Source organism: Chrysochloris asiatica, unplaced genomic scaffold (assembly GCF_000296735.1).
Source record: "Chrysochloris asiatica unplaced genomic scaffold, ChrAsi1.0 scaffold00132, whole genome shotgun sequence".
Lineage (NCBI taxonomy): Eukaryota > Metazoa > Chordata > Mammalia > Afrosoricida > Chrysochloridae > Chrysochloris > Chrysochloris asiatica.
In genome coordinates this window covers 2,710,328-2,724,204 of record NW_006408650.1, presented here as the reverse complement: position 1 = coordinate 2,724,204, position 13,877 = coordinate 2,710,328, and the positions used below count along the sequence as shown (strand labels likewise).

The following is a 13,877-nucleotide window of genomic DNA, read 5'->3' as shown; positions in this document are numbered from 1 at the left end:
CTGATAATAGTGGGGGATGATGGATGGGGGAGAGCTGACTGGGGGGGCTGATGGGTGGGGAAGGGCAGGCAGTGGGGGGGCTGATGGGAGAGGGAGGGCTGACAACCTTGGGCTGATGGGTGGGGTACCCGATGATGATCAGAGCAGCTACCACAGCCTGATGACAGTCCATGTGTCCCCAGACTCGTCTGTGTGCTTCTGGGCTGAGAGCTGCTTCACCCTGGTGCCCTACACCCTGGTGCACCCCCACAGACCTACTCAGCCCCGGCCAGTGCTCTTCGTGCCCAGGGTGGTTGGGAAGATTCTGATGGAGAAGCTGTGCCTCTACCGAGGCTTTGAGAAATGCCTGCCAGGTACGTTCTCTGCTATGACCCACCTGAGCAGGGTAGGGCCGGGCCTCTGCAGGACAGGGTCTACGCACCTCAGAGCAATGGGAGGCTTCCAGGCTATGGCCGTGCCACACCAAGGCCCCAGAGAGTATGACTTGTTTGCACTCATTGTCACAGTTCTCCAAAGGCTGAAGAGGGGCTAAGGCAGGTGTGGCACGTGCCTGGGGACCACTCAAACAGGGGTGGGGGGAGCCACTGAGCAGTTTCTATTCCCCATCACATCTTCCTCAGCCAGCTTTGAGGGGTCATTTGGCAAGATGGAATTGATTGCTGGAGGCAATGTTCTCCAGAGCTATCTCACCCGCCCCAGTAGAGAATCCTACACTCGCTCTTCCAGCTTCTGGTGATGGCCAGCTGTCCTTGGCTCGCAGACACTTCACTCAGTCTCTCTCTCCATCTTCACGGACCTTGTTCCGGTGTGTCTGTGTCTCAGACCCACTCTCCTTTCTCTCACGAGGACACCCACCTTTGGATTCAGAGTCCACCATAGTCCAGGGTCTCATCTCAACAAATTCTGTCTGCAAAGCTCCTTTCCAATAAGGTCACAATCTGAGGCTCTGGGTGGACAGGGATTTTTAGGGACACTATTCAAACCTGGTGTGGCGCTGTGGGTTAATGCGCCAGACTGCAAAGCGGTTTGAACTGTAAGGTCAGTGGTTCAAGCTCACCAGCTGCTCCTCGGAAACACTATACAGGGTCGCTATGGGTCGGAACCAACCTGACGGCACTTAACAACATTCAAACCAAAATCCCTGTCCACCCAGAGCCTCAGATTGTGACCTTATTGGAAAGGGGCTTTATGTTGTGGGACACTACTCTGGTAGCGTAGTGGTTACGAATCAGGCTGTGAACCACAAGGTCAGCAGTTCGAAACTACCAGCTGTTCCGCAGGAAAAAGATGAGGCTTTCTGCTCCCGTAACGATTTACAGCCTCGGAAACCCTGTACAGGGTCGCTGTGAGTCGGAACCGACTCCACGGCACATAACAACAACAACAACAACTCAAATCAGGCACCCTGGTGTAGCACTGTGGGCTAATGCATCAGTCAGACTGTAAAATTGTTTGACCCACAAGGCTGGTGGTTCAAGCTCACCAGCTGCTCCTTGGAAACGCTATACAGGATCTTTATGGGTCGGAATCGACTTGACGGCACTTAACAACAACTCAAACCAGGAGTCTTATTGGTGCCGCTCCCAGAAAGGTTGACAGTTCAATCTCACCCTCCGCTCTTTGGGAGAAAGATGTGGCACTCGGCTTCCATAAAGGTGGGCAGCCCCAGAAACCCCGTGGGGCAGTTCCACTCTGGCCTATACGGTTGTTGTAAGTCTGAATCCACTCAACAGCTGTGGGTTTGGTTTGGTGAGGTGGTTACTGGGGCTGAGTAGGGAGTTCTTACTGGGAGTAAACCCGAAGTCTCCACCCGTCTGACAAAGCTGCTCTAGAGGTATTTACGGAGAGAAGCTGGTCAGTGGGGTCCTGCTCTGAGACACAAACTCGGGGTGTCTGCAATGCTCGGCGTGGAAGGTGGCTCCCCAGCTAGATGAGGAGACGTGGTTCATGCCTCATCTATCCACTCATGAGCAGTCTCTATGAACAGGGTCCCACTCTACCCCACCTCCTTAGAATTCACATCCTAGCAGGGAGATGAAAACAAGCAGACGCCATGCTGTTCCTTTAGTAAGCACCTACTGTGTTTCAGGCAAGCGGCTCCTAGAGATAGAGTTGAAGAGGCTTTCGAAGGTCATTCGGCTAGGGGAGGCAGACACTCAGGATAAGCTGGTGTAAGATGGGGTGGAAGGTCCAGATGTGGTCCCAGAAGGCATGGCAGCCCCTCAGAGAGGACAGGAGGGAAGAGTGGGATGTACTGAGGTCCCAAGACTCACCCAAGGTCTGTTTTGCTCTGTCACCTGCAGAGTATCTGAGCCAGGAGGAATACAATGGCCGGAACCTGATAGGAGACATCATCCAGGGCCCAGAAGGGTCCAGTGGTCGCTGCTGGGTGACCCGCCAAGCTGTGGAGTCTCTCATGCAAAAGGTGGGCCGGGCACCCCGGGTGAAGGTTGTATTTGGGGAGCTTTTTGCCCAGAGGAAAGGTGGTCTGGTGGCGCTGCTAACCACATGGTCGGTGGTTCAAGCACACTGGTCACTGCATGGGAGAAAGATCGACAGACTTGGAAATCCTATGGGGCAGTTCTACTCCATTCCACAGGATTGCTGTAGGTCTGCTTCAGTGGGGTTTTCTCTAGAGGAGGGGAGTGCAGGACTTTCTCCAAAGTCTGGGCAGACTGGACAGCGTGCAGTGGGCTACAGTTGGTTGACCAGGAGATAGGCGGACATTCACTCTCCTAGCTGTCCCACTTGGTACTCAGCCTCACTTCTCCACAGTCCCTCTATCTCTGGTTTGCTGGAAGTCCATGGAAAGGCCACAACCTGCTTCTGATGTGTGAGACACATGTGAACTCGGGCAAGTGTTTCAACAGCCCAGAGACGCCATGTCCTCTACTCTGGAGATGTTTGATCAATACTTAATAAGCAGACAACAGGGTGACCTTGCGCTCCAGTCCCTGGGGGCACACGCAGGTTGCCCTCAACTGCTGACCTGAAGGCCGATGGTCCCAGCCCGCCCAGCAGCACTGCGTAAGAAAGGCCTGGTGATCTGCTGCTATAAAGGTTACAGCCAAGCTAATCCCCTGGAGCAGTTCTACTGTCCTCCGGGATTGCCGCCAGTAGGATCGGACTTGGCAACAATGGTTTTAGAATGTGGGGTTGTTTTTTTTCACCTATCCAGTAAGTTCGTTTAAAGGCTTAAACAAATATATGAGAGGGGGCTTCAAAAGTTCATGGAAAGACCTCCATTCTCTCTTACTTTTTCCACAAACATTCTGAATTCCCCTGATATGAGAGAATCTCCGTAAAAGATCACATTCATGCAGACATAGTCTGTGGGGAGGTGGGGGTGGGCCCAGCGGGGCTGGGAGCCAGATGGGACACCCACCCCCACGCCCCTACAAACACACACACAGCCACAGAGGGTAATGGAACATCCCAGTGCATAATTCAGCAGCTTGGCCACACTCACCTCAGTCCCACCCCACAATTTAACAATTTCTGGGATTTCCAAGTGAAAAATCAAAGAATGGAAACTTTTAAGATGTTACATGTACAAAGTGGCTAAAGAACCCCTTCCATTTGTGGGTTCCTGTGTTCAGCCTGGGGAGTGGGGCACCTTCCATGCCTGAGGCCATGGCTCACTCACGCCACTCCCCTCATCCACACACAGGACACCCACGGGCTCTTGGACTTGGGACTGACCACCATCTGTGCCCTGCACAGACTTGAAATCTTTCCCATCATCCTCCATGTCTCCATCAACGAGAAGACTGCCAAGAGGATCAAGTAGGTCTCCCCATGCCCCTGCGCTGGGGGTCCCAGAGCCCCGGGATGCCTCTCCCATGGGCCTTGGAGCACATTCTGTTCCCAGGAACGCCTCTGTTCTGGCTCCTGCAGGTGTCCCCAGGTGGTCACCTCACAACTCACTGGACAATGTCCCCCCCACCACTAGGGAGGAGCCTGGGCATAGCTGGGGGTGGGGAGAATCCAGACCACCCTAACTCGACCAAGGAAACTTCTAGGTGGTACATATGGTTAGTAGGCTCTAACTTGTGATAGCAGACCAAAGCAAGGTGGGCACCCATTTGGCTTACATCTGTGGCAAGCCAAGATGGGCTGATGTCTCCCTTCCTGTGTGGCTCTTTATGTTGAAGGTTGTAAACCAGACCCCACTCCCATTGGGGACTGTCATTTGGGGTCCAGCTGACATGTCAGGTTAGCTAAGGTCATGTCCCATGACCTCTCAAGGAGGGGCTGCCCATGGCCCAGGTGTGTGCACCTCTGGCTGGGGCCAACCCAGGGCCCACCTCCCAGGGCCCCGTGCATCTCAGTCTGCCCTGCTTGCTCCCACCAGGAAATCCCTGCAGCGGCTCGGCACGTCGGAGGAGCAGCTGCTGGAGACAGCCAGGCTGGAAGAAGGGGACCTGGACAAGGCACCCTGTCTGTACAACAGCCTGGCCCCTGATGGATGGAGCGACCTCGAGTCCCTGCTTAGCTGTGCCCGAGCAGCCATCGCCGACGAACAGAAGAAGATTGTGTGGACAGAACAGAGCTCCTGCTGACGCTGTGGACTTGGGGTTTGGGCAGAGAGCAGCCCGGCTCTCCACCCTATGACTATAGACCCACTGTGGGCTCAGGATCCAGGGAGCGAGCAGCCCGGCTCTCCACCCTATGACTATAGACCCACTATGGGCTCAGGATCCAGGGAGCAGCAGCCCGGCTCTCCACCCTATGACTATAGACCCACTGTGGGCTCAGGATCCAGGGAGCGAGCAGCCCGGCTCTCCACCTTGAACTCTGCTCCCAGTCCACCCTCAGCAGGGCTTGGCATGACCAGAACTGGGGACCAGTGGACCTTTCTGGGTAATGACATCAGCCCAGAGCAAGCCCTGCCTTTCTGCAGCCTGCTGGCTCGCTCTGACTCCATGGATGCTGCACCTCAGTCCACATCTCAACACGTCAAAGGGCTTGTTGGAACCCGCAGAGACTGAGGGCTGGCAGCTGTGCCCACAAGACCCCTGGGCCCTGCGCAGAACAGGACAAGCCCCTCTGTCACCTTAGTTGGCTTGGTGGGAAATACCTCTGTAAGTCTAGTATACACACTGCTCTCTATAAAGTCCCGTGTGAAGGAAATGGATTTGAAGTGGGTCTGGGCATCGCATCCTGGAAACACCTGGCTCAGAGTGCCAACTGGGTCTTCTTATGGCCAAGACCACCTGTCCTCCTAGCTGCACCTCAACCCTCCTAGGGCAAAGCGTGCTTCTTCCAACCCCAGGATCCCCTGGGACCCCCTCTTAGGACCTTCCTGGAGCAAATGCTATTTTGACAGCAGCGTCATGAAGGAAGGTGCATTACAGTTACGGTTGGTATCTTTGTAACCAAGTTCAGAAAATGAAATTCTATGTATTTGCTAAAATAGCTTTTACAATACTGGTATCTGCTGCCTTCTCCCCACCTACCCCCAGTATGGAGCTGGTGGGGAGGGGAGGGTGATGGGAGTCCACCTTCTCTAGGGAGAGAGTTCCACTTCCTGAGTTTTACAGTACAGTTGGCTGCCATGGTGGGTACATAAGTGGTACAGTAAGGATGGAACATTCTAGAAGAAATTTGGGGACAATCTAATACTTCTAGAGGTGGTGTTTCTAAACTTGAACACTGCAGAAGAGTTTGCTTTGTCCATAAAATTAAGAGTGGACACTTGGAGGACTTTCAGTGAACTACTGAGTTAGCATAGACCCAAGAACTTGACATGGGGCAGAACAAAGGAAGTAGAAATACTAAAGTATCTTTTAGAGGGTCCTCAAAACCAGAAGCTGATTAAAATCAACAGACCATGTTCCCACATGGAGCACGGTTAGGGCCAGCCCACCTCTCTTCATGGTGAAGGCTCAGAAATACCTGTGGGTTCCAAACCAGCCCAGAAGACAAGACCCCTTTGTCCTACCCCAGGTTCGCTCTAGAATCCCTGTGCTGGGACACAGTGTGGACTCAAGGACAATGGTGCCCCTTACGGTGGTAGTACCATGGAAGGGGGCACATTCTGCTCTGCTCTCTAAGGCCGAGGCAGGAAGGAAGAGGAGTGGCCAGAGCTGCAGCCTCTTCTCCATCACCTGCTGAGATGGCCCGTCTGGTCATGGGGACCACATTGGGGGGAGAGGACTCGTGTTGCCGAGACACTCATAGCTCGTTATGGAGTGACCGGCACTGGGGAGAGAGTTTCTCCTCCAGGACCCCATCAGGCGCACACACCCAAGGGTCCTGGGTTTCCCATTGCCACTTGGTCAGCTGAGTCTTGAGCATTTCTAGAAGCTGGGCATAGTGCGGGTCAGTGGCCAGATTGTGGGTCTCGTGAGGGTCCTGGCTCCGGTCGTAGAGTTCCCAGCGGTCCCGGTAGTAATAGTGATAGAGGTCTTTGTACCAGCCTGTGGGCTGGCCTGCCCTGGTGCGGTTCAGGAGATCCTGGAATGTTGGGGAGACGTAGAAATCCTGGTCAATAGGGAAGGGCATCTTAAAGTTGAGATTGTGTACCAGGTGGAAGTTGTCGTGGTGCACGGAACGCATGGGGTAGTACATGGTGACCTCGTGGAGGCTCTGGCTGCCGAAGACAGTGGTCCAGGGGGGCTCAGACTCCAGTGCTGGCAGGAGGGACCGACCAGTGAGCTGCACGGTCTTTGAGCCGAAAATGGCATAGCTGGGGTAGGGAATGGAGAACCAATCCAAGATGGTGGGGGTTAGATCTGAAAAAGAAACAGGCTCTCAGTGTGGTAGGGCCCTGGCTCACTTCTGGGAGAGCTGATCTAAGCCCCTCCACAGAGCTGGGAGGCCTCCCAAAGGGAGTTTCTGCTGTGGACCCAACACCTCATCACATCACTTCTCTGGACGCTGTGTCCTCTGGGAAGATCTGTTGAAGTCCTAACTATTAGTAGCTGTGATGTGGCCTTGTGTGGGGAAGTAGGGCCCTGGACATTGTTAGGTTAATGTGAGCTCATGTCACAATGAGCCCTAAATCCGATGTGATTGGTGTTGTTAGAGAAGAGGAGATGGGGGACGGTGGAAGCCGAGGAAGGTCTAGAGCCGACAGAGCTAGGAGCCAGAGCAGGAAGAATCAACACTGAACTGTGGCCAATACAAATCAGTTCCCACCAGCTACCCAGTCTGCCGTATTGCTACCACAGTCCAGAAGACTCGGACACCACGGTGCCTCTCATCACATACCACGAGGACCTTCTGTGGCCCAGTGAGGAAGTCCCCCCTGTAGGGAGGGACCACCCAGTCTTGTTCTGTGGTGTGTCCACACGGGTTCCCAGCTTTAGGGTCCAAGGGAGAGACCTCCACCACAGGGGATACGTGTGCCCCCCACTCATGGCTTCACCCTGAGCCCCTCATGAAGTCCTTTCATGCCCTGAGTTTTGTCTGCTCATCTGTCATAGAGGAAGAGAGACCCCAGGCCTTCTTCAAGATGTAGGGTTACTGAGAAGTCAGCATAACGGGGTACAGGGGTTTTTAGACCAATAGTAGCAGCCTCACTTGGGGACTTATAAGAAATACAGGTTCTTGGACCCAGGACAGCTGAGTCAGTGCCTGGGGGTGGGGGTTGTTGTTGTTGTTGTTATGTGCCATGGAGTCGGTTCCGACTCATAGCGACCCTGTACAAGGTTTCCAAGGCTATAAATCTTTACGGGAGCAGAAAGCCTCATCTTTCTCCTGCGGAGCAGCTGGTAGTTTCAAACTGCTGACCTTGTAGTTCGCAGCCTGATTCGTAACCACTACGCTACCAGAGCTCCTTGGGGGTGGGGGTGGGGGGCTGTAATTAGTGCTGCGTGTTAGGCACTGCTAACCAGAAAAGTTTGGTGGTTCAAACCCAGCAGTTGCTCTGCGGGAGCAAGCTGAGGTGTTCTGCTTCCCTGAAGACCGAGCCTCAGAAGGCTCCTGGAGCAGCTCTGCCCTGTCCTCAAGGGTCACCGTGAGTCAGAATCGACTGACGGCAGTGAGTTTGATTTAGGTTTTGGTCCTGGTGATTCGGTGAGCACCGCTGAGTGTGTGGTATATAGCCAAGGCCTGGACGGCAGCGAGGCTCAGACCACATCCCAGCGTACAAGCTGTGTGGCCCTGGACGACAGGCTACACCTTCCTGAGTCTCCTTTTCAACACCTGACTGGCCCTAGGAGCAGCATGGTCGCCCCCCACCCCCCAGCTCAGACAGACAGGCCTTACCTAGGAGGCTCACGTAGGCCTGGCTGACCTGGCCCCAGCGACGGCGGTGCTCGGGAGATGACAGCAGAAAAGGCTCTGCCGTGCCCGGCCAATACAGGTTGGTCCTACCGCTGGGGAAGGGGATTCCGTTGTCAGATGTGAAGATCACCAGGGTGTCATTCAGGACCCCGGCTCCCTGCAGCTCCTGGAGCACAAGACCAATCCCTGTGGGGGGTGGGGGAGAGCAGGGCTCAGTGCACACGTGGCAGAAGTGCCGGATGCCCCATATGCATGAGGAATCCTGCTCACTCACGCCCCCTTTTCCCTGTCCTCACCATCCTCCCAGCAGTCCCAGTCCCTCACCAGCACACGGTCCACTGACTCCTCCCCTCCAGGGGGTCCGGTCACCCCACACACAGCTGTGGCTGCCCTACACAGGTTTCTGTGTTTTCTGGGATCTGTGTGTGTTCCACAGAACTAAGAGGGTCCGACTCCAGCTGGAAGACAGCCCCTGGATGGGAGGAGTTAGGGGAAGGCCTGCTGGGGGTGGGGAAGTGGGCTGCATGCTGGCAAGGGACTTAGACTGCTGGGAGGATAGTGGGGTTCTCTCCAAGCCCACCCCATCCACAGGTCCCTGGGAATTAATGTCGCCCACATGAATATGATAAAGATACAATCCCCACAGGAAGGTGAATAGTGGCCCACCCCCAAAAGAAATGTCCACTCCCATTGCCCGGCTTTCCAGCACCCACCTTGGTCCATACGGCCAATGGTGGTGTACTGAGCAGCCAGGTCAGCTCGTGCAGCTGGAGTGTCAGGGATGAAGTAAGGCACCTGGGGAGGGCGGAGTGTGGGTGAGGTGAGGGACCTGCTTTCTTCCCTGACCGGAAACCACTGCCTTCATGGGACCGGAGTAACCCATGTCACTGAACCGTCCCACTCTGTCTGCTGGCCCTACAGTGGGACCTGGCTCCAATTCAGCCGGAGGCCTCTTTCCAATGGTGACACTCCAGGCTGGGCGGGGACATGAGTGCAGAGTGTGTGTGTGTGTGTGTGTGCACGCGTGTGTGTATGTATGTGAGTGTGTGCGTGTGTCTCTATGTGTGAGTGTGTGGACAGGGGCACCCAGAACTGCACAAGGAAGAGGGCTCTTCCCTTTGATGTCACCAGGCTGGGCGGGGTTATGAGCACAGTGAGGACTAGGATCCCCCGCCCCAGGGGTTTAGAAAAGCAGAGGGAGCCTTGGGAACAAGGCCTGAGCCCCTCCCCTACCTGCACGTCCTGGGGATTGTAGGTCTGGGGGGTCCAGTCTGGGATGCGCCCCATGCCGCTTTCTCCATTGCCGAACTTCTCGCAGAAACTTCCGTACTGGGGCTGCGAATGCCCACAGCGGTGGGGATCATGGAAGGCAACGTAGAGGAAGAAGGGTCTGCAGGTGGAGGAAGGGGCTAGTGGGCATTGTCACTCTCTACTCCAGGGACCCTAGTCCTTTAGGAAGGAGCCTACCTCTCAGCCCGGCCCTGTCTCTCAGCTCTGCCTATGCCCCAATATCCTAAGGCTATGGGACCCTCACAGCCCCAGGTCCCCTCTTCCTCTGGCCTCATTAGTTCAAGCACCTGGAACCTTCTACTCCAGCAGACTGGAGACTCCTAGATTCCACCTAAGGCTCTGGACTGGGAGTTGAGGGTCTGGCAATGGGTGTGAGTGGTTGAGTGAGGGGCAGGGGCGGGGCCTGTCCCACCTGGCGTCCTGGGACTGCAGAAATTTCTGGACCAGTAGCTTTATCCTGGTGATGTTGCGTCCCACCTGGAGGACGGAGCCATTCTCCTCCGTGTAGGCGAAGTCGAATGGGTACACCACCTCGGGTCCCACATGCTTCTTCCCAATGATCCCTGCGCAGGGTGGGCACGGAGCTGCCAGGACACCCCTCCCACCTCCTCCCCTCCCCTCGCCACCCAAGCGCATCCAGGTGCCTGAGTCTTATGGATCCACAGCCCAGCCAGGTGCTCAAGGCAGGTGACATCAGCACATCTGGTCTCTCACCTGTGCGAACACCGGCCTGGCTGAGGAGCAGTGGCAGGCTCCGCACCTTGTCAAAGGAGTTGAAGTGGTGGGTGTCCTGGTGCAGCCCATACATGCCGTTCTGGTGCTGCGGCAGAGGTGTGCTCAGTGAGGCCGGCCCTGCCCACCCCACGGTCAGCAGCAGAGGGCCCTCTCTGGGTCCCTGACTAGGTGACCAACCCCACTGAGCTTTTATAGGCCTCCAGACTCTTTGCCTAACCCCTGGGTCCCTCTTGGGGAAGTGAGATGCCAGCAGAAAGGAGAGGAGGCCAAGGGGTGACCACTACAACTAGGGGGGCTGAGAGGTGTCTGCTACAACTAGAGGGGATCAAGGGGTTTCCTGCTACAACTAGGGGGGATCAAGGGGTTTCCTGCTACAACTAGGGGGGATCAAGAGGTTTCCTGCTACAACTAAGGAGGCTGAGGGGTGTCTGCTTCAACTAGGGGGGCTGAGAGGTGTCTGCTTCAACTAGGGGTGTCTGACTTCTTTCGAACACTCTACTGTAAAGTCAGGAGGACGGCAATAGGCACCCTGTCATCACATGTCTTTATGTTATAAATGAAATAGTGTGGGTGTTAAAAACCCAGGCCCTGTGTGAATGTGAATGAACCGTTAGCAGTACATGGCAGGCCTACAAGTGTCACGTCTGATCTCACCTGTGACAGGGAAGGTTTGATGACCTTCATGGTAAGGCCTAATCTCACACAGTCTGGTGTGATTTGATGTGGTAAGCCCTGACCTGAGGTAGCCACCCCATGCCATCACTTCTGTGGTGTTAATGAGGTCCCATGCAATCCATAGAACTACGTTGTATCTTGAGTTAATCTCTTTTGAGATACAAAAGGAGAAGTAAGCCAAGCTCAGACGGATCTACGACCACCAAAACAGAAGAACCAGGAGTGGATTATGTCCTGTGGACCTGGGGTCCCTGCCCTGGGAAGCTCCTAGATCCAGGGGAAGACTGATGCCGAGACACACGGAGATCTCCAGGGAACGCTGGGCCTACAGATGCTGACAGGAGACCTGGGTCCCTGCCCTGGGAAGCTCCTAGATCCAGGGGAAGACTGATGCCGAGACACACGGAGATCTCCAGGGAACGCTGGGCCTACAGATGCTGACAGGAGACCTGGGTCCCTGCCCTGGGAAGCTCCTAGATCCAGGGGAAGACTGATGCCGAGACACACGGAGATCTCCAGGGAACGCTGGGCCCACAGATGCTGACAGTAGACCTGGACTTTTCCCCAGCGCTGGTGCTCTCAATTCGGGTTTCTAGTCTCCTAACTGTGAGAGGATACATTTCTGGTTTTTAAGTAGCTCCCTTGTGGTCTTTCTGCTATAGCTGCACTAAGGAATTAACTAAAGGGGTTCTGATGTGGTGCTGTAGGATAAGTACTGGCGCGCCAACCACAAGGTCAGCAGTTCAAACCCACCAGTTACTCCTCAGAAACCCTATACAGGGTCACTATGAGTCAGAACTGGCTTCACGGCACTTAACAACAGACAACTAAGGCATCATCTAATACCCGTAACGTTCTTCCAAAGGGGATGCCATCCTTTTACAGATGAAGAAACTGAGGTGCAGGGTCACACACTCTGACCACACTGGACCCAGGAGATACTCAGTGTAGGCCTCAGTGGGGGAGACTAGAGAGGGATGTCCCTCCCACTCAGAAGCCTGGACTCTAGTCCTGCTTCCCCCTCTCCTGGCCTCAGGTTCTCTCCCCTCACCTCCCCATCCTCCCACCTGTGCCCACCTGGGGTAGGCCGGTGAGGAGGCTGGCCCGGCTGGGAGAGCAACTGCTGACGGAGGTAAATGCATTTCGGAAGATCAGGCTGCGGCGGGCCAAGGCGTCCAGGTGCGGGGTAGCAATGGCACTGTTGTTGTAAACACCACTCTCAAAGCCCCCGTCATCCGCTGAGAAGGGGAGGGACAGAGGAAGAACATGGTGAGGGGGGCTGGGAAGAATAGTGTGTGCGAGTGAGGGAGACCTAGGGCTCTGCTCAGTGATGAATGGGCTGGTTTGGTACCTGGGGCATGATACCTGGCTTGGTTTGATACCCAGGTGGGCATTCCTCTTAGCAGGCATGAGTCTTGGGTGGGCACAGAACCCAGGAGTATGCACCTGCTTGGTAGAAAAGGAACCAGGAGGGGCATGATACATGGCAGGCATGTTAGATAACAGCTGAAGGCGCAGACGAAACCCACTATTGAGTAAGGTCCCTGGGCCAGGAGAGCCCCAGTGAGGGCCTGCCTGGGTGGTCATGTCTATGTCTTGTCCACTGTCTTTCACTGGTACACCTGTCCCACCTAGAGGCTAGAGAGACCCTGAAGCTTGTCTAGCCCCACCCCCTTGCCCTGTAGGAAGCACCTGAGGTCCACCCAGCTGGGCACTGGGGAGTCAAGACTGGACCCTGGCCTCCTACAAACACACGAGGCTTCTTACCTCTACCCTGGGAGAAGCCAGTGGGAACCTCAGGGGCTGCCCTTGCCCCAGCCCTGCTCTGAAGTGGACCCAGGGGGAAGTCTGACCAGCACACAATGCCCTGGCTCTGGGAGGATTCAGAACCCGTTCTGATTCCAGGCCCTGCAGGGATGTATCCTGTGTAAACTCCTCCTGACGGGGGCAGTGGGCAGAGGGCAGAATCCCTTCCTGGCCCGGAGCTGTTTGTGTTTCCATTAGCAGAAAGACTATTCTGCTGAAGACCACAGTTAAGCTTACTAATCAGAAAGCGTGGGCCTGGCTGGGTGCCAGACCTCAGAACAGGAAAGAATCCGAGAGCTTTAGGCTAGCCAGTCACCAGAACCGGAAGTCATGTGACCAGCGGGTACTGAGTAACTTGGGGTTCTGGGGAAGCTGGGGGAGGTGAGTGGGGGGCAGGGCTGTGACCCTGCTCTGGGGCCTGAAGGAGAAGGTAAACATAGGGGTTATCATCACTGAGGGAAGGTGGGAGCTGTGGTATCCCAGCTGTCCCCTCGGGGGTGCGTGGTCACCGGGAGTCTCCTGCGCGGGGGCCCACAGTGTCACCCAGGCCGTTCTGGATGGATAGAGGTGGGAGCTATGGGTCAGAGCAGGCGTGGGGTGAGGGTGTCCCCTCCAGTCCCTCTTCTCTAGGAGGAGCAGGTCTGGGGTAGCAGGGCACGGAGTCGGAGGACTGAAAGGCTTTGGGGACCGTAGGGCACCTAGGGTAGGCAAGGACCATGGGTGGGGACCAGGCGAATGGCCACTTGTGGGGCAAGGCAGGTAGCCACGCGAGAGCAGTGCGGGGCCACGGCAGGTGGGCACAGATGGTACTCACCGAGGATCAACAGCACGTTCCGGGCGCGCGCCCCGGGCACAGAGCACAGTCCCAAGCCGAACAGCAGCAAGCAACCGGTGGGCCCCAGCCTGTGCATGGTTGTGGCTAAGGGTCCGCCCGCCCGCCCGGTCACGTGAGCGCATGACCACGCCCCACTCAGGTCCCGCCCCCGCCTGGCCCCGCCTCGTCCCTTCCCCCTGCGGATCCTGCGGACGCTGCTGCGGAGACGTCTGGAGACCCCGGGCTTCGGCGTCCGGTGAGTGTGCGGCCTCCGGGCGGAAAGCAGCCCAGGCGAGGAGCTCGGGAAACCTAAGGGTCCAGGGGG

General features: G+C 56.0%; 2 protein-coding genes across 2 annotated transcripts in view; one reads left to right on the top strand and one right to left on the bottom strand.

Moving 5' to 3' along the window:
* Window positions 1-4,562, top strand: part of CARD14 (caspase recruitment domain family, member 14) — a 24,355-nt gene extending 19,793 nt beyond the window's left edge. Inside the window, exons 17-20 of the mRNA XM_006869645.1 lie at window positions 183-353; window positions 2,304-2,425; window positions 3,671-3,786; window positions 4,355-4,562. Of these exons, the coding sequence (XP_006869707.1) occupies window positions 183-353; window positions 2,304-2,425; window positions 3,671-3,786; window positions 4,355-4,562 (617 nt within the window). The remainder of the gene's footprint in view (window positions 1-182; window positions 354-2,303; window positions 2,426-3,670; window positions 3,787-4,354) is intronic.
* Window positions 4,563-6,177: 1,615 nt separating this feature from the next.
* On the bottom strand, window positions 6,178-13,649 carry SGSH (N-sulfoglucosamine sulfohydrolase). Its single transcript, XM_006869644.1, has 8 exons — window positions 13,553-13,649; window positions 12,010-12,170; window positions 10,237-10,342; window positions 9,935-10,085; window positions 9,466-9,622; window positions 8,946-9,027; window positions 8,215-8,418; window positions 6,178-6,737 (listed from the first exon to the last, which is right to left on the bottom strand). Exons 1-8 carry the CDS (start codon window positions 13,647-13,649, stop codon window positions 6,178-6,180), a joined length of 1,518 nt encoding a protein of 505 aa, XP_006869706.1.
* Between the last annotated feature and the right edge of the window lie 228 nt (window positions 13,650-13,877).